Here is a 19,878-nt window from a genome sequence, read left to right on the forward strand (position 1 = left end):
GGGTGTTTTCGATGTAGGAAACTAAGGTTTTTGGCGATCTTTTACCGTTGTGATTAAAGACACGAGGAGACAGGTAGGAAACACACACTCGATTAGACTCAAATCTTTCTGTGTTTCTTTACTTCAGAACATGATTATCACTGTTGTGAGTCACCTTATTGCTTCGTGTGTGGGCTCGATGGAATCAGGAGACTTTAAGCTTTCAAATGCTGTATGGCATGAGCGTGTTTATGACGGTTTATTGCTTACAATTTATGAAAGAAGTCAGTACTTCCAAAAAACGGCGAGTTTATTTCCCGTGGACGGGAACTGTCCGCCCAAGAAGTTAGGTTGCCCTATGTTTCAAATGGGTTACAGGGACCTTTATCCATTAGAAGTCTCTGTTTTAGTTGTTTTAGTAAAAAAAAGTGGGCAGATGAAATGAAAACATCTGTTAAAGCCTGTGATATACCTACCCTCTGTCTAGAATTTCCCAGCTTCACTGCAGCGCCTTCCTTCACACAGAACAATTCCATCAGTCTCTCTCAGCATGTTTCCCCATGGCCTTTTATTATCAATAAACCACTGCTCCCATAATCATTCCTCATCCCTTTTAGTGTCAACACACACTAATTTGCTATTGAGCTGTGGCTATAAAATTCCATTTTCTATTAACTTATTGTTGAGCCTCAAAGGAAGGCTCATCATTGACATCTATAGAAATTACTATGAATTTGAAACCAGGATATGGATATTAACTTACTTACTAAACATACTTGGCAAGTTTAGAAGATTGGATGTAATTCATAGCTTTCTCTCAGATTATAAATGTTTGTGTGAGTTTTAGGGAGGATTCAAGCTTTTATGGAGTTAAATTTAATGCCAGGATTGGACTACACAAATTCAGCCCCATTTTGAACCAAAAGACACGTCACAGACAAACGTTCAGAGTTGTGCCCAGAGGGTTGGCATTGACAAACGTGTGTCTTTCTCTATTGTAGTGTGACATAATCAAAGATTAGCGCTCTAACATCTGGGATGCTTCGTAACAGCGGCTGTTTGGAAAACAATCTCTACTCTTACGAAAATAGTTCACCAAAATGTGTTACTAAAAGCATTTTATGCCAGAAATGCAATGCTAAGGGATATGCGGTTGCTGAATCTCTTTGTTTCAGGTCAACGACAGTCAGTTTAAAAGATTATTTTTGGGCATTTTTAGGCCTTTATTTGACAGGACAGCTGAAGACATGAAAGGGGAGAGCGAGGGGGAATGACATGCACCAAAGAGCCTTTCAAAGCATCAACCTATGAACTTGTGCGTGATCTTGACAACAGCGCACAATAATCAGTCTGGGCATCATACTTGTAGTGTTGCCACTTTTCCGTTCCATAGACAGCAATAATTGATGGTTCCATGTCTCTTTCGTCTGACATAGTGACTGAAAATTGTGTTGCCATGCCTAGACTTTAACCTAATTTTTCTAACTCCTCCTAGACCGTGCAACCGATCTGCACTAAACTTGGAGCATCAAAGGAATTTTTATAGGATAAAAAATGTGCGTAATAATAAATTTTAGCTAAGTGAAAAACACCAACTTTGCAAAACTACTCTTCAAATTTACAGTGTAAAATACAATGATTTAATGACCTCACATACCAAAAAGTACACACGTTGACAACTAGGTGGCAGTATAATGGCGTAAAATGTGTTTTTGCCTATAACTCCCACATTACATTAGAAACCCCTCCTTGAACAGAGCTGAATCTGGCGCTATAGGCCACGCCCATTTCCGCTAAGACGTTTTTTTTTTGCAATTCCTTGACAAATCAACTCATATAAATGGAACATTTGGAATTTCTCTACTGCAATTATTGCTATCAACACAAAACTTGTGATGTGTTTTACATGCCGCTCTGAGGCTCTGTACAAACTTTGCTAGCACCCCCTACAAACCTTTAAAAAATCAAGCCCCTGCAAAAACGACAAGTGGTACATATATATAGCATGTCTAGATGTACAAAAAAGCTCATCAGAACCATACCCTAAACCCAACAGGAAGTCCGCTGCCATTTTCACGTCGTACTTTAACAATCCTCCTCCTAGAGATTTTACCCGATCAACTTCAAATTTGGTCTGTACCATCTTATGATCACAAAGATGGAAAGTCATTAAAAGAAAAACTTTTCGTCATAGGGCATGGCTGTGGCGGGGCGACCATTTTTTGGAAGTGTGTGTAACTCAAGTTTACATTGTCGAACTTGCTGTAAACTTTTCAGTTTAAGTCAAAGCGTCCCCTAGTAGCTTAGTCCGTAGGGAGTTGGGTTGGGAAAAGGAGGGTCACTGGTTCAAGTCCCCGTATGGACCGCTGGTCCGTATGGACCAAAAAGTACGGAGTGTGGATTGGTGGCTGGAGAGAGGCCTCTTCACCTCCTGGGCAATGCCAGGTGCTGTTGAGCAAGGCACCGTACCCTCCCACCCGCTCAGGGCGCTGGTTTGGCTGGCAGCCCACTCACTCTGACATCTCTCCATTAGTGCATGTATAGATCCTGAGCATGTGTGTGTGTGTGTGTGTGTAGTTCAGGACTGTGTGTAAACTAACAAAGTGTGGACACAAAGTGTAAAATTGTAATTTCCCCATAGGGGATCAATAAACAGATTAAAATTAAAATTAAATTAATTAAAAGTCAAGGTGCTATACTTTAATAAACTCCTCCTAAAGATTTCATCTGATGTACTTCAAATTTGGTCTATACCATCTCAACACTGTAAACATCTAAAATTATTGAAAGCAAAACTTTTCATAAAACGGTGTGGTTGTGGCATGACGGTCATTTTGAGCATGTATCAATGAACTAAGAAGTTGTTTAGTGTACGTTGTCATACCTGCCTGGTAACATTTGACAAGGGTCCAGGTCTGAGGACATCTACAGGCCGAAATTGACTTTTGGTCATAGCGTCCCCCGCTGGCAACAGGAAATCAGACTCATAAGACAAACATTACATAATTTACATCAAATTTATAATGTGTGGTCTACATGTGATACTGAGCCGTCCCCTATACTTTAACCATCCCCACATACACAGGCCACGCTCCCTTTCCTAACATTTGAAGCATATGAAGGAGACCCTTGTGTGAGGTATCGTTAAACTCAGCAGAGAGTTCCTTCTTCATGATGGTGATGATGCCTTATTCATTAAACTATCCAGCATTTAGTTATAGAATTAAAAGCTCCACCTTGAACAGATTTTAATGAAATATAATTACTTTGTGCTTATAATGCCTCTCTTTTCACTTCAAGTAAACAGTTGAATGCATTGTCCAATATCAGTAGTTTTGTTATTGATTAAGCTTTGCATTTTCTAGAGTAGAGTTCTTCTACCATTGCCAATACCAACATTCTTAGTTAGAGAAGGGGTGAAAAATAATAGCATTACACTGTTTGCCTGGGGGCACTAAATCATTATATTATTAAACACCATGTAATCTAGTTTTAATTCTGTTCATTTTTTCAAACTGCTATTACATAAGATTTTATCTCATAGGTCTTATCATCTGAAAAACACACGTGCCAACCGAAAATGTTGTCTTTACTTGACATTTTAAACTGACTTTAGCATTTTAGATAACAGACACTCCTCTCTCCTGCTGTTATTACAGACGTGAACTTATCACAGACATTTTCCTCAGTCATGGACTCACGGCGGTGTGCTGCTGGAGAATGAAACACTGATGTGTCAAAATGCTTATTGCAGTAATTAACATTTTAATTGTGCCAGAGAAAATCCTCATTGTTCCGGCCCAGTAAAACCCCTAAGTAAATGATTTAAAGGTCCCATGACTTGGTGCTTTTTGGACGCTTTTATACAGGCCTTAGTTTTTATGTCTGTAGCAAATGAGGAGGGGGGGGGGTGCCTTTGACCAACTGCCACTTTGCTCGTTTAAAAGCCAGAATGTCTCTCTCTTTCTCATGGGTGGGCCAAATTTTCTGGGCGGGCAAAGCAGAGAAAGGGGAGATAAGAATTCAAGATCGGCCCATCTGAGCTTTCATTTTCTCAAAGGCAGAGCAGGATACCCAGGGCTCGGTTTACACCTATCACCATTTCTAGCCACTGGGGGACTATAGGCAGGCTGGGGGAATGCATATTATTGTTAAAAAACCTCATAAAGTGAACTTTTCATGCATTGGACCTTTCAGAATGCAGCTTTGCAGTTACTCTGAATCCTCTCAATAGGTCTGGGAATTGTTCCAAGATCTTCAATACCATGACCTGAGGGTAGACACTCTTCCTTAGCCTCTCAGTTCTGGCCTAATATGTCCGGTACCTTCTACCCTACCTCAATAGGGAGAAAAGGCTGTTACCCAGGTACTTGGATAGTTTGAATCTTAAATTCTTCTTTTAGCTTTATTCTTGCAGCGCCTGATGTGAATAATCCTTTAGGCAAGGTAGGGCACCGCCTATTCTCATGTTCAGCCAAACAACCAGAGACTTATGGTCAGTATTTGAGGGGATACCCAGAATTTCCTCAGGCATCCCAGGTGAAAAAGGCTCTGCCTTGCCTTTCTCACCACTCAGTCAGTATGTAGCACCCAGGTCAGACCATCGGTGTGTGGACACCAAGGTACTTGAAGTTGTCCACCCTCTACACCGAGGACCTATGGATATTAGGGATGCATAGTTTCTTACCTGTTTCAATACCACTATCATCTCTTTAGTCTTGCTGCCATTCATTATTTTTCCTGACACCAGCGGGTCAGGTCCCCTACTTACTTGAGGTAGGCCTTTTCATTGTTGTCTGTGGTCCACCACAGTTTCGTTGTCAGCAAACTTGATGATGCTGTTGGACTCGAAAGTGGCTACACAATACTGTGTGTACAGGGAGTACAGTAGCACCATTGTGGACAACTCAACCCAGATCATAATTAACACTTAAGATACTGTCATTGTCACAGTCCTCACGTCACTGTATACACCATTAACTATTTACCTGAACAGTTTACAATGTTCTATATAGTATCATTGTAACCCTTAACCATAAAAGCATGTGGGTGGATGTCACCTATTCCGTGTTATAATTGTTCTGGTCATGGCAGAAAGGAAAATGGCCACCACGTGGCGTTTTTGCGATGGCTCTATTTCTAAAATATTTCAGCTCAGCAGTGTCCCAAACTTAAAATTGTTTGAAAACGTGAACGTAATTTTTACATATCACCAGGTTATTTATCTTCTTTTTTTTTTTACACCTAGTTTTGGTGAAACAAAAAACATTGCCCTCATTCTGATGCTGCTCTTCTGTCTGAGCTCCTGCAACCTCATTTTATTTTTTGCAACATAATGCCCTTTTCCCTGCATCCCTGCATGACAGGATCTGCTTACTCCGTGGCATGACACCTCACTTGACTATGGTAATAAATGTCTAGTGTAGCATTTGCAGTGTATATCACAACATCCAGTGAAGAGCTAACATCACACAAAGTTCAAAGGCTAAGGAACCACTGAAGTGATTCATAGTCCGCCTATTAAAGCAGCGGTTGACGTACGGGAGTCATGTTTAATCTACTTTAGCTTCGTTTAAACCCATCTCACTCTACACTCTTCACATTGCCCAATCCAGAATAATAAAACGATGAGAGTACTAGAAAAACTTTTCCATGCTTGAAATCTGCTCCCTCTACTTTATTCTACAGGGTGACAGTATGGTTTTTGGAATCCTGGGGTCTCATTTATAAACGTGGCGTACGCATAAAACGGGGCTGAAATGTGCGCCACTTCCCATGCAGAGGTTGTGATTTATAAAAAACAAACTTGACCGCATTAACTCTGACCCATGCATACACACATTTTGGAGACAATGGGGATTGGTGATGCAGATGGTGAAGTGGTGAACTGATGTCAGACTGCAGAAAGTAAATGTTGGAATAATCATTACGCTTAATATTTTTAAGGATTGATGCCTCACACACGTATTTTCTCTCCATATCATCCACGGTATCATGAAGATAAATCCAGCAGTGTTATTTGCGCTTGTACAGAGTGATGATTGTTAGATAAACACCTTGTAAAATCCAACTCAAATAATGATTTAGATAACTGCAGAACACAGTGTAAATAACTAAATGTATGTTCATATACAATCAAATGTCTGAAAATAGAGCCGTTAAGCAATTGTTACACTTAATATCCTCGTTATCAGTCAAAACTTTAATACTGTTGGTGACAATCCTGCATGAAGAAAAGTGTGTTTGCCTTTTACACTTTTGTCTCAAATTGAATCTCTGGGTGGGCGATACAGTGCTGATTCTGTGCTTTTGGCAAGGTGTTGAGAATCACAAATTGTTGTAAACAAAAATACTGCGGTGACCCGGAAAAAGGCAAACACACTGCACAATAGCTTGAAAAGCCAAAAGCACAGAAGCACTTGTTCCCCCAGTAATTCAAGGAATAAGTTTGTTCCATCTTTGTTATTGCTACTTGTTAATTGTATGTTAATAAATTGTAATAACTGTTCCCAAATCCGTGTTTTTATTAATTTTTTAAATAGGCCTACATTTTACATTTCTGACGAGAAAGTTCAACCATCTGGTTAGTAAAACCTCTGAAGGGCTAATGTTTATTACCTTTTTCAAGGTTAGCTAAAGAGCATTGCTTCCCAAACCCTTATAAGTGCAAATGTATAATTTTTTAAGGGTATTACCCATGTAAACCGTAATGAGAATTACAATAAGAAAAATGTTTTGGTTGATATCTTACTAGCCCCTTTCAAGTTCAACTGCATTATGTTCATGCATTCCTTAGAGCAGAATTCACTCACTATGATATATGTGAAGCTCACTTTTGAGAACCGGTCTCTGTTTTTTTGACTAAGATATAACAAATTGGTGTCAAGGTATACTTTGGATCTAAGACGGATAAAAACAGTTTTTTTATTATTGTACTTTGCTTGTTAGCTGCAACTTGGTCTTTGTTTGTAAATTGTCATTTTGACACACAAATCTGGTGCCTCAACCCTTAATGTTTTCCAGGCTTACCAGATTTGGTGCAAATACAAACTACAGATGGTTATATTTTCTTTTTCGTATTTGTCCAGTATTCTGAAAATGTCATGGTTAATTTATTCACATGCATGCTATATATATTTTTTTTTATAAATTGTGTCTTGTGGTAAGACGGTAAGATGTATATAACTTTGTAAACTCGCCATATAACAGAAGCAATATACTTAGTTTTAATCCTTTTCATGTAGGATGTGAAATGTCTGCACCTTGTTTAACTAGGTTTTCCGTCTTTCCCTTCTCATCCAGTGCCATGAATCAGCCTGGACAACAGCTGTTACCCACATAGAGGTCACTTTACCTCTCTTTCCATTTATTCAGTCCAGAGGATGCTGGGAATGTGTCGTGGACGCAGGAAGTTCCTGGCGGCCTCTCTTGCTTTGCTCTTCATCCCAGCACTCACCTGGTTTTACCTGTCAGTCGGGAGCTTTCAAGGTAAGCACAGATCTAGAATCTTTCCTATCCTTAAGTGAGTTCACACAGAGGTGTTGCAAATATTCACATTTCTTTGATCGTGGGACTTTGATTGCAGGATCAAATTGGTATACTTTCTATCATCATCGCTACTTGAGGTACAGATTTTGATGATTTTTAATTGCACTGAACGGGTAATAACATCATGATGTCGATTTGTAAAAAGTCTGAATTCCTACTTTGTCAGGTCTGTCCGTGAAATGACAAGCAAACAACTTTTAATATGCTTGTTTTCTGAAATAAGTTTAAATTGATCAGGGCTATGTCAACATTGTAGCTGCTCCATCAACACAACAACAAACACATTATTACAGAAGTTAACTTCCCCAGAACTTCCCCACTTACATTTCCCCAAGAAAGCTCCTTTTTTTCAGTCCTCTGCACAAATAATGAGGTGGGTGAATAAATGAATGAATTAATTTTATATTTTTGTTGGAATTTCAACTGCTGCACCAAACACATCACGCTGGGAAACAATGCAAAAGATATCAAGAGAGATTTTGCGTCAGTGGAAATCACATGTCCACCATCTGCTTAACGGAAGTTATACTGTTATAGCCTATCGCACAGTTTCCTCATATCATGCTGCAGCAGTGCGAGTACAAAAAAACAGATTAGGAAGATACTGTAGGTATTCCAAATGAGTGGTAAAGAAGGACAGACTGGAGGAAGGGCACTATAGCTCTGGGTGCCCACAGCCAGCTACAATGATTTGTTTCTCCATTTCTAATTCAACAATGTCAGGACATCAGGAAGATCTAAACAATAATAGGCTTATGCTACACAAACTCAAATTAAAATACTTCCACTCACTTGGATATGCAAATTTCAACTCATTTGCTTCGCACCATTTACATTATTTAAGTCCGACAGCAAATTTACTTGTATTTACTTGGCGTGTAATCACATTATTGCTAGAACATTTTAGGTTGTGTAGTTTTTTTGTTTAAAAGCCTTTATTGGTGAATTTTCACTCCACAAGGTCTTGTTATACTGGATAATATGTTGCAGTCAGTCTCCAGCTGCAAGGGACTGTACAGAGGCAGCGACAGTAGATCACAGAAGCGGAGACTCAGGGGACGCCGAAACGTTTAACATTCTGAGCAGATGATTGTAAATATGTGAACATATTCTAGTAGAAACACAAAATACAAGTACGAACCTGAAAACGGTATATAAAATGTCCTATCTCCTTCAACACATCAAGACTGGTGCTTTGGAATATAACAGACTAACAGCCTTTAATTTCCTAAATCATTTGCCTTTTAAAAAATGGATCTGTTTGGTTTTCACTTAGGTCAAATGGCAGATGTAGCACTTATGAGCACTTGAGTTCATGTTGCAGCACAGTCCTCATGCCTCTATGTCCGGTATGTTTTGTGTACACAACAAATGTTAGAACACTGAGTTTATACACTGTGTGTGAACAAGTAGGGTGATAGGTTTCTTGGCATCCCCAAGTGTTTGGTTCCTTTCACATGATGTCAAGCTATCTTTATATTGACACGTTGTAATGCTGATGCCAATGGCGCAGAATGCACCTATAGAAACAGCCTTTTGTTCTCCTATACATCCCTAAACCTATCTGCACTGGTCGCTTTGTTTAAAGATGTTGGGTTTGCCATGCTGATTGCAGGATGTTCCTTGGACAAATGTGAGCTGCTTTTAACCTAAAAACTATAGTGTGTAGTTTCTGGCTTTCCCATGAGAAATTCTAAGTCAACAAAACTATCAACGCGTCCACGTGATACAAGCCTTCCGTGACTGCGCACACACACACACACGCTAGTAACACACACACACACGCTAGTAACCAAGGAGGACACAGATGATTAAAAAAACATGGACTCTTCAGAAGAGGTAGTTATCGTCACTTGAGTTACTGTGCGGGAAAGTCACTGAACACCACAATCTTCTGAGCATAGTCATACTGTGAAATCCAGAGAGAGTTGTGTGGAGCTGATAGTCTTAATTAGCTTTGTCAGCGTCTTGCCCAAGGACACTTTGACATGGGACTGCAGGGGCACGGATTGAACCACCAACTTTCAAATTGGAATGCAACCGCTCTTGCACTGAGCCCCAGCCGCCCCGATGTATTGAACATTAATTACCATCAAAAAGTTACGCACTAAAGCTTTAAATAATTGAAATGTGGTTTCCTTATATTATCTATTTCATTCATTGTGTTTGCCTTTCTTACCTTCGAGTCCCCCAAACAAGTAAACAGTTACATTTATTGATTTTACAGAAGACTGGACCGGACTGCTTCCAAAAAGACACTTCAAATTTTCAGGCAGTCCTGACCACTGAAACAAAATTAGAGAGTGCAGTGTAAACTTGATACTTTATCACAAAATCACTTTCTGTCACTGAGAAAAAAACAGCCTTTATTCAGCTATAAAAAATGAGGTTATGGTTCACACTGAATATTTTCAAGTGAAGTCAACATCCATCTAAAAAAAAAGAGGTCCAGACCACACTCCAGAGTTACAATTACCCAACAGTTCTAGTAGTTTTCTCCAGAGCAAGCAACAGTGCGACAGTGGGGAGGAAAAACTTCCTTTTAGGCAGAAACCTCGGACAGACCCAGGCTCTTGGTATGCGGTGTCTGACGGGCCGGTTGGGGTTTAGAATGAAAAGTGGAAATAACAAAAAGTAGAAAAAATACTAGTTTGTAGCAGTTGTTTGTAGTAGTTCATGGCATAGCAGGGCACTGTGGGCTTTACAAGGCACAGCAGGACGTAGCTGGGCACCACAGAGTGTAGCAAGATGAACATGGCATCGCAGAACATGTAGCGGGACAATGGCGACAGCTGCTACCATGATTTTGGAGCCTCTCTGACCCGAGGGAACATGCTGGGGAAAAAAGAACATAAGGACTTCGGGGAATGACTCCCCAGAGCTAGGTTAGTAACCCAGTAATTTCTGGGACAAAGATGCACACAAATGGAAAGATAGAAAGATAGAGGAGAGAGGAGCTCAGTGTGTCAAAGGAAGTCCTCAGCTGTCTAAAACTATTACCGCATAACTAGGAGAGACAGGGTAAAGAGAGGAGCCTGGTCGGGCTAGAACTCTCCCCAACCGGATCAGGCTGTACGCCAAGTCTCCCTCTAGTTTTATTATATTCTTGATTATATGATAGATAGATCTGACAACTATGAGGGGAAGCAGGTGGGCCGGGTTAGGCAGACGCTGCGTCTCCTCACTCCCTAACAATATTCAATTCTATGTTCTAACTATAAACTTTATCAAAGCATAACTAAGAGAGACAGGGTAAAGAGAGGAGCCTGGTCGGGCAAGAACTCTCCCCAACCGGATCGGGCTGTATGCCAATTCTCCCTCTAGTTTTATTATATTCTTGATTATATGATAGATAGATCTGACAATTATGACGAGAAGCAGGTGGGCTGAATTAGGCGGACGCTGCGACTCCTCACTCCCTGACAATATTCAATTCTATGCCCTAACTATAAACTTTATCAAAAAGGAAAGTCTTAAGCCTACTCTTAAATATGGAGACGGTGTCTGCCTCCTGAACCCAAACTGGAACCTGGTTCCACAGGAGAGGAGCCTAATAGCTGAACGCTCTGGCTCCCGTTCTACTTTTAGAGACTCTAGGAACCACAAGTAAGCCTGCATTCTGGGAGCGTAGTGCTCTTGTAGGGTTGTAAGGTAGTATGAGCTCTTTAACATAAGATGGTGCCTGACCATGAAGAGCTTTGTAGGTGAGAAGAACGATTTAAAATTCTATTCTGGATTTTACAGGAATCCAATGCAGAAAAGCTAAAACAGGAGAGATGTGGTCACTTTTCCTGGTTCCTGTCAGAACACGTGCTGCAGCATTCTGGATCAGCTGAAGAGTTTTTATGAAATTTTTCGAGCGGCCTGATAATAAAGAATGGCAGTAATCTAGCCTGGAAGTAACAAATGCATGGACTAGTTTTTCTGCACCAGTTTTAGACAGGATATTCCTGATTTTTGCAATATTACGTAGGTGAAAAAAGGCGATCCTTAAACTTTGCTTTATGTGGGAATTAAAGGACATGTCCTGATCAAAGATAACTCCAAGATTCCTCATAGTGGTGCTGGAGGCCAGGGTGATGCCATCCAGAGTATCTATCTCTTTGGATAAAGCGTCACGGAGGTGCTTGGGTCCCAGAGCAATAACTTCAGTTTTATCTGAGTTTAACCTTTAATATCCTGAAGGCACATTTGAAGTTTAGCTAACTGATTAGTTTCATCGGGCTTGATTGATAGATATAATTGAGTATCATCTGCATAACAATGAAAGTTTATGGACTGCTTCCTGATAATATTGCCTAAAGGAAGCATATATTAAGTAAACAGGATTGGACCGAGCACAGATCCATGTGGGACTCCATGACTAACTTTGGCGTGCACAGAGGATTCATCGTCAACATGAACAAACTGAGATTGATCTGATAAATAAGACTTAAACCAGCTTAGAGCAGTCCCTTTCATGCCAATTAAATGTTCCAATCTCTGTAATAAGATATGATGGTCGATGGTATCAAATGCAGCCCTAAGATCTAATAACACCAGTACAGAGATAAGTCCTTTGTCTGATGCAATTAGGAGGTCATTAGTAATTTTCACAAGTGCTGTCTCTGTACTATGATTAACTCTAAATCCTGACTGAAAATCCTCAAATAAGCTGTTGTTATGCAGAAAGATAAGATAAGAGACGGAACGTTTAGGGGTGTAATGAACAGTGGCAAAAATATTCAAAAGAAAGAAAAGATAATGAAACTAAGACTAGAAATAGTAGTTTTAGTAGTTCATGGTGTAGCAAGGCACTGCAGGGCGTCACAGGGTGTAGTAGGACATAGCAGGGCACTGCAGAGCATAGCAGGATGTAGCAGGACATACCAGGGCGTGGAGCAGGACCACGGCTACAGCTGCAACCATGATTTAGGTGCCACCTTAATCCAAGGAAAACTGCTGGGTGACAGAAAACATATGGGCTCCGGGGAATATGCTCCCCAGAACTAGGTTAGTAAAAAGCATTTCTGGGAGCAGCCTGCCTTGTACTGACCAAAGCTGGAGAAACGGCTAGCTGATGGTATTAGCTAAAGTGGTTAGCACACACCAAATGTGTCGGCCAATGACATAGGCGTCCCTGCCAATTCTGAACAGCTCACTCTGAGATTGAAGGTAGGATAGGGGAGAGCTGGGACAGTTGAAACACTTTTTAATCAAACAAAATGTACAAAGCGGTTGTATCACAGTGAAACTGATATTTTGTCACCAGCAACCTACACGTATCATCCGTCAAATACAGTTGCATTTTCAGCTTTGGACAAAACCGTTCAAGAGTTATTACAGCAAAAGGTGGGACGTGCATAATGTTTCATCTGTCTCTCCTGGACGGTACGAATGAAACAGCATGCAGGGATGAATGAAACATGCAGTTTAAGCCATATGAACTTCCAACAACTTTAATATTTTACTGTATATCATGGATGGTTCTTCCGGAAGGTGTTATTATAGATAGTTTGTTGCAGGGCTATATGTCTTTGTAAATGTCTACTAACAACTAATTGCTGTCATCCGGAAGCGCGTATGAAGTGGGTATTGAAATATCATGCACTGTGGATGATTCTGCAATTTTCATAGCTGGAACGGTATGTCTTCCCATTTATATCATGTTTCTATAGTGGATGTCGTTTCACTAGGTTTTTACGTGGGTTAGACCACTGGACATAAAAATAACGTTCCCCAGCCCGTCAGTCTCCACAGGATAACATGGGAAAACTAGACCCCCCCCCAACCTGGTGGGCTCAAATATATTTTCATCTTTGTAAAACTGCTTTTCCATTTCTCACCTCCATACATAATTGTACAAATACAGATATTTGTGCGTTTACTTAAAATCCATAGAGTTCCAGCCAAGTCGGGGACAGTTGAAACAGCTGTTTCAACCATCCCGAGATATACATATGCCATTACAGCCTGTTTTGCTTCTCATGTAAAAGAGCATGAAATATGGAAGTCTGGGATTGTGGAGAACACTAACTGTTCTACTGAATAAGAATGCAGTCAAACCTTTAAACCGTTAATACCGCTAATAAAGTTTAATTTTGACCACCAAAACTCATCTATTGGCTGTAAGTCTGTGATAAAAGGAAATAACAGGAAGATATGTGGCTGATAGGAGGAGGTTAACATGTTCTATGTTCAGACCTAAGGAAGTCTGCCTATCATCATTGCACTCAGAGAAAACTGGAATGTTTCATCCGTCCCGCGTTTCAATCGTCCCGGCTCTCCCCTTCATTCAGAAACCTGTATATAAATCAGTACAGCGTGGATGTTTTTTTTATCAAGTTTGTATGCGTGTGGAAGCACCAGATACACAAAATAACATCCCACGTCCCAGAATTTTTTTTTCTTTCTTCTTCATAATATGTGCACTATAACCTGAGTGCACCCTTTATTTTGGTTTGTTATTTTAGCATGCTTGCATTAAGTTTTGTTGCCGGGCTTAAAAATGAACTTAACTGGAATTTGAATAATGGTGATAAAACAGATGTATTTTATTTATTTTCAGTGGTACAATTATTAAAACGGGTGAATTTGTTAAAAGGGATAAAATGGAAAGTTGAAAGTGTTGTTTTGGTTACACGGGCGCCGCCATGTTGGAATTCCACAATCTACTACGTCACTGGCATGGTAAGCTACTCCGTGGCTAACTAGCACTAGCAGCGCAGCCATAGGAACAACATACAAAGATTCGGAGGCTAGTAGACATATGGCTGAGTAAAAGGAAACCAGGAAGTTTGGGGGGGGTCATACTGTGTTGCCCCTGCAGTAATGAACTGTATAGGGCTAAGGCAGCTGGGGTTATGACACATTTCCACAGGCTACCTTTGACAAGGAAAAAACTTTGACAAGTCCTCAACTCATGGTTAGCAGCTAGCTGCCTTAAAACGGGCTAGCCCTCCCTGGATTTCGAGTCTTTAGCGAGCATTTTTTAGCGACATGAGAGCTGTGCTTTTGACTCAACAGCGTCACTGGTGAGGGTTAAGTCCAACAGACTGAAACCTGAGGCCTTCAGGCTGCAGTACAGGGCAGTCCGATAGACCACCGGCAAGTAACACCACCAATGCTATCTGCTGCAGACAGGCCGTTGAAACGTTCACGGCAGGCAGAGGACAGAGAGAGAGCTATGGTTGTTTACCTGTTGTCAGCATACTATCAAGTCTACTAGGCAAAGGGCTGGATGTAACGTTGTTGTCACATACACAAAACATGAACATATTCCCTACATATGCCCAACGGATAGGCTTTATAGTGTTCAACAAAACTGACTGACACACTGGGCATTACTTGAAATTGAGACACAACAGCAAGCTAGATACCAAACGATCTGACCTAGGGAAAGGGCTAGCAACTAAAGCAGGTTGGAAGCACTCTTATGACAAACTCCACAAGCTAGCACTCTGACCACAGACTGTATAAATAAACCCAGACTCCGACGATATCACACATCGATAATAATGTGTTAACTAGCCGTTAACTAAACCACAGAATCCAACGACCCTCTCTATTCACACTGAAGCTAGCTGATGTTTGCCGTCTCAGCTAAACCACAGAATCCAATGTCCCTCTCTACTCACCCTGAAGCTAGCTGATGTTCACCGTCTTAGGGCACATTGTTGATGCAGAAACAGCTGGTAGTTCCATACTAAAAATCTGCCAACTCCGCACCTGCCTAAAGTAAAGTAAACGGCAAAACTCGTGACTCCTACGTGCATCTTTGGTCAAACTGGGGTAACTCCTACATGCAGCTAACAAGCGATCCTATTGAATGAATGCGTCCGATTACATTTTCCATTTATCTGCCTCTATTTTCGTAAACGAACAGGACCTTAACTAGTATTTTCTCTAAATGCATGCGATATATAAGCAGTCTATTTCCTAAAATGCATAATGTGCTTGGATATAATGAAGGAGAGTGCATGACAGTAAGCTGCGCCCACAAACACACACACCGTTCCCTGTCACTCCCCCCAAACGATCCTGTACTAAAGGTGGAGCCTGAAACTGATCGTCCTCCATGGGGTGGTAGTCAGACACTACACACTAAAATGCGTAAACCGTGCCATTAAAATTACTAATTTTCGTGTGTTTTGATATGCTGCAGCTGTTGCCTATACACCTTTGCAGTTCCTACCATGCCAGTGATGTCATCAATATTGTCAGCGTTTTAAAACTAACAAACGCAACTTTTGCGTTGCTTAAAAAAAGCTATATTGATTTTTTTAATATTAAAATATAGTGTAGTTCATTTATAATTATCATAACCAACAAGTTAACAACATTTAGTTGTTTAGTTCAGTTCATATTTAAAGTTGGAGCTTTTTCAGAAAAGAAAAGCAAGGTACACCATGCCTTAATACCAAACAAATAGAATTGTCCCTGAAAGTCTGACAAAACAAATGTTCTGTGGACAAAGTCACCCTTCCCTCTTTTTCTTCTGGAGGTGCTATAATAATGAATTACTGAGGCCTGTCCAAAGTTGATTACTTCCTGAAGACAATATAGTCCAGAGGAATTCTTGGAGCCATTTAAATGAATTTGACTCACAGGATTGAAATGCTGCAGTAGTGCCATTATTAATTATGATTAAATTGACAATTATGACTCGGGGTCACAGTCACTGGAGACTGTATATGTGAATATGCTCACATAACACAATAGCCCCCACATTCTGCAAAGTAATTATTGGACTTGGTAGTATATTCCTGGCATTGCAGGAGGAAATCTGGGAGTGTAATAAATTGTGAAAGGACCTGGCTGCAGGGAGCCTCGGCTGTAGGTAAGGCCTGAATGTGTGAGACAGAAAAAAGGGGCCTCCATGGCTTAAACTCTGCCTTTTACACTACCTCTTCCTCTCTCCCTCTCTCCATCTCTAACCTCTTTTCTTTGCTCTGCCTCTATCTTCACTGTTGTTTTCTTCCTCTTTCGCTCTTTCTTCTTTTCTCGCTCTTCTTTCTTTCCTCTCTGTTGTGTTTATCTATCTGACAGAGTATGAGAAATGGCAAGTCTCTGGGGTCTTCAGTGCTTTGTCTGAATGAGCTACCACATATAGCAAGCCTGCCGAGAGAATAAGGTCATATCGATAGAGAAATACCTCATAGTGGTTAAAGTATGTGATCACCCTTTTCACATACTTGCCTGGTCGCTGTTTTCTATGGTTTAGGCAAGGGCTGATTATTGATCCTGAACACTATTTTGAAATATGTACAGTATGTAGCTAGGATTGGGGTTTAATAGTGTGTTATCAAATCTGAATCCTTTCTCATCAAATAGATTTTCACCTTTTTTTGCTCACCCATGCACAACTGAGATATAGATTGTTTTAGCCTGAACATTTTTGTGGTGTATTGTTGGTGTGAAATCTTGAGCTGTGTGAGTGAGTGGTACAAGCTGTATCGTGTGGCAACTTTACCAGACATCCTCTACCTTTAGTCAATGCTATTTTCTTTCAAAATCTTTCCCTTACTGTAATCAAGTATTTTAGTTGCCTAAACCAAACCTTAACCAAAGGTGGAATCTTTTATGGGGGCTCAAAAACTACTCAATAGGTTCTCGAAAGGAAGCTTTCAGCGTGACCTTATTTTGCGGATTTCCATTCTATGGTCACGTGATGACAACTGCAGCAACTCCATGACGTTTGCGTTTTATGGCGTTTGCTCTGTTGTCAAACTTAGCAAACCCCATCCACCGGTACAGACCGGGAGGTGGAGTTGACAAGTTGATAAATTGACAAGTGAGCAAGTGAATGGTAGGTCTAGTCTTAGCCACCAATTCAGCATTATTTTAACAAGGCACCAGACTACATATGTGAGTTCAGATCTTAAATATTTGAATTCATGCAAGTGCATGATTATCATTATCATTGTGGTAAAAAAGCTATGCTCTGTGTATTGTATGTAATGCAAGCTGTCAATTGTAGGCAAGTCTAAACTTTGATACCAGCACCACTATTGCAGTAGTTTTTACCAATGCAGAATAAAAACTAGAACAGGGTATTCAATTCAGACCTGCCCCTTAGGCTGATAGAACTCCAAAAATACACAAGGCCCTTAATGCTTTACACTGAGACATAAGCCCAAAATGTGTTTTTTATATTTTCCCTCAAATATCATGAATATTTAAGCTATGCTATAAAAAACAATTTTGTTCAGCTCAGGGGTAAAACCAAAGTTAAGCCTCACCTCACTTACTATAGAGGTTCCTCCAGGATCTTGGAAATTGAAATAGAGAACTTCTTTATTTAATATTTAATTTGACAGTAAAACAGAAATTATTAAATTTGTTTTCAAATGCATTATTTAATCCATTATTTAATAGAGGAACTATAAAAAAAATTTCAAAGGTAAACTTTAAAACAGTAAATAAATACATAATTTAAAAATACATTAAATAATTACTAAATTAAAAAAGAGCATCTTAAAATGAATTTGAAAATATAATTAGATTTTACATACATTTAAAAAGATTTCAATTTTTTTGGGGCTTTTTTTTCTCCAAATTTAAGGTCTTGCAAAACGGATCTCGCAAAAGTGATTGTTCACTAATGTGTGTGTTTGTGTGTGAGAGAGAAAGAGAGAGAGGAGAGAGAGAGAGAGAGAACTAAAACCTAGGCTGCAATCTTCAATAGCGTCCCAAATTGGTTCAAGCCAGTTACTTTTGAAAAAAATTAACCAGGGATCTCTATTACTCAAATGTTTCCCTTTCTTTGTAATTAATAATGAGCAAGTCATTTTGTGTCATTTCTTAACGCGTTCCTTATTGAGGACCTTCTTCCCCAAAACTCCTCAACATAGAAAATTGTTTGGTCCTGGGGCATGGCAATGTCCATTAGTTGGTATACCATAAACTCCTCACTTACTTGGTCCTGTTCCTTTGGGTCCTGAAATCTAAAAAAGAGCACATGTGTACAAGGTTGATTAGAATATAATGAGAAAAAGATTGGTTTTGTTTTTATTTAATTATTTTTTTTAAAGGCGTCATTTCATAGAACTTTCCGGGTTTTTTGCAAAGCCCATCTACCGCTACTACCGTCTGGTCATGAGCCAGTCAGAACCCCGTGCAGTTTAGTTTCAAGATGTAGACAGTCCCAGAGGACAGAGTAGCGTTAGGAAAACTCAACAGATAGCAGTCGGTAATACGTCGGCCTTGAGGTTTACCAGTTTACCAGTAAACGCAACATTTTGTTCCGTGTGTGTTGTTTTTCAGACAACAGAAGTGACCAGTACTAGTCTATGCTAGTAGCGTCTGTTAGCTGTTAGCTCCTCTAGGGTGCACCGGTGCTAAGGTTCTCGCATCCGCTGCAATGCTGTTTAAATGGATATGGCTTCATTTTGCGTTACATGACCCACTTCGTCTGTAAAGCCGTGCCTGTGTTGGATCTTTCTACTCTCTCTCGTCTACTCTCCGAGCACACAGCGGCCGCCAGTCCACACTTCTGACATTTGTTTACAGTTTTAATTTTTTTAATGTTTTAACACAGCTGTATATTGTTAAATATGAGGGGCAAACCTGTATTTGTTCCAGTGTTTCCGCTAGGTAACTATGCTATCGCGGCCGCCACGGCGAAGAACACAGAAGAAGTCATTTAATGCAACTAACTTCAGTTAGTAGAGTAACAGCTTGTGAGACGGAGCTGCTGGACCTGGACCAGAGTTGTGACCCATGGCTAGAACATCATAGTTATAAAATGTAAATGAAAATGGACTGTTCTTATATAGCGCTTTTGTAGTCTCAACAACTACTCAAAGCACTTTTACATAGAACGGGAACCATTCAGACGCAATCATACACTGTGGACGAGGTTGCCGTACAAGGTGCCGCCTGCTCGTCAGATAAACACTTAAACACATTTACACTCCGATGCACAGCATCAGGGGCAACTCAGGGTTCAGTGTCTTCCCCAGGGACACTTTGACATGGGACTGCAGGGCAAGGGATCAAACCACCAACCTTCCACCGTCAGGGGGTTGGAAAACACCTTCACCAGCCTTATGAACCTTGGTTCTTTCTCATCTGCAAATAGACAGGTTGTTAGAATTGGGTTTCTCATATAACTACAGTATCTTGGACTAGTGCCAATATAATGTGTGACTTCCCTAAAGATTTGAAGTAGCTGGTGAGTGGGCCATATTGCTGAAGAATGCTAATGCACATTTTCAAACTAAGGCACCTCACAGAAATGTACAGCAGCATTCCCATATAATCACTGATATGGAGTTCACAAAATTCTGGTAAACTATGTAAGAAAAACAAAGTTAACCCAATTTTGGTTACAACCTGTATCGCTTGTGTTGCCCTTATCCAATGCCAACC

The 19,878-nt window shown here is 40.2% G+C and overlaps 1 protein-coding gene and 1 long non-coding RNA gene across 3 annotated transcripts in view; one reads left to right on the plus strand and one right to left on the minus strand.

Annotated features, from left to right (window-relative positions):
- Positions 1–19,878, plus strand: part of large1 (LARGE xylosyl- and glucuronyltransferase 1) — a 174,541-nt gene that overhangs the window by 25,221 nt on the left and 129,442 nt on the right. For both annotated transcript variants that reach the window (XR_004655415.1, XM_034863182.1), the window contains exon 2: positions 7,282–7,467. Coding sequence is in view for 1 of the 2 variants with exons in the window: in XM_034863182.1 (XP_034719073.1) it covers positions 7,362–7,467 (106 nt within the window). In the remaining variant the exon portion in view is untranslated. The remainder of the gene's footprint in view (positions 1–7,281; positions 7,468–19,878) is intronic.
- Positions 108–13,805, minus strand: LOC117938565. The gene is made up of 3 exons (XR_004655428.1): positions 13,711–13,805; positions 7,432–7,445; positions 108–121 (listed from the first exon to the last, which is right to left on the minus strand). It is a non-coding gene; the product is annotated as an uncharacterized LOC117938565 (long non-coding RNA).

Source organism: Etheostoma cragini, chromosome 23, assembly GCF_013103735.1.
Source record: "Etheostoma cragini isolate CJK2018 chromosome 23, CSU_Ecrag_1.0, whole genome shotgun sequence".
NCBI classification, from domain to species: domain Eukaryota; kingdom Metazoa; phylum Chordata; class Actinopteri; order Perciformes; family Percidae; genus Etheostoma; species Etheostoma cragini.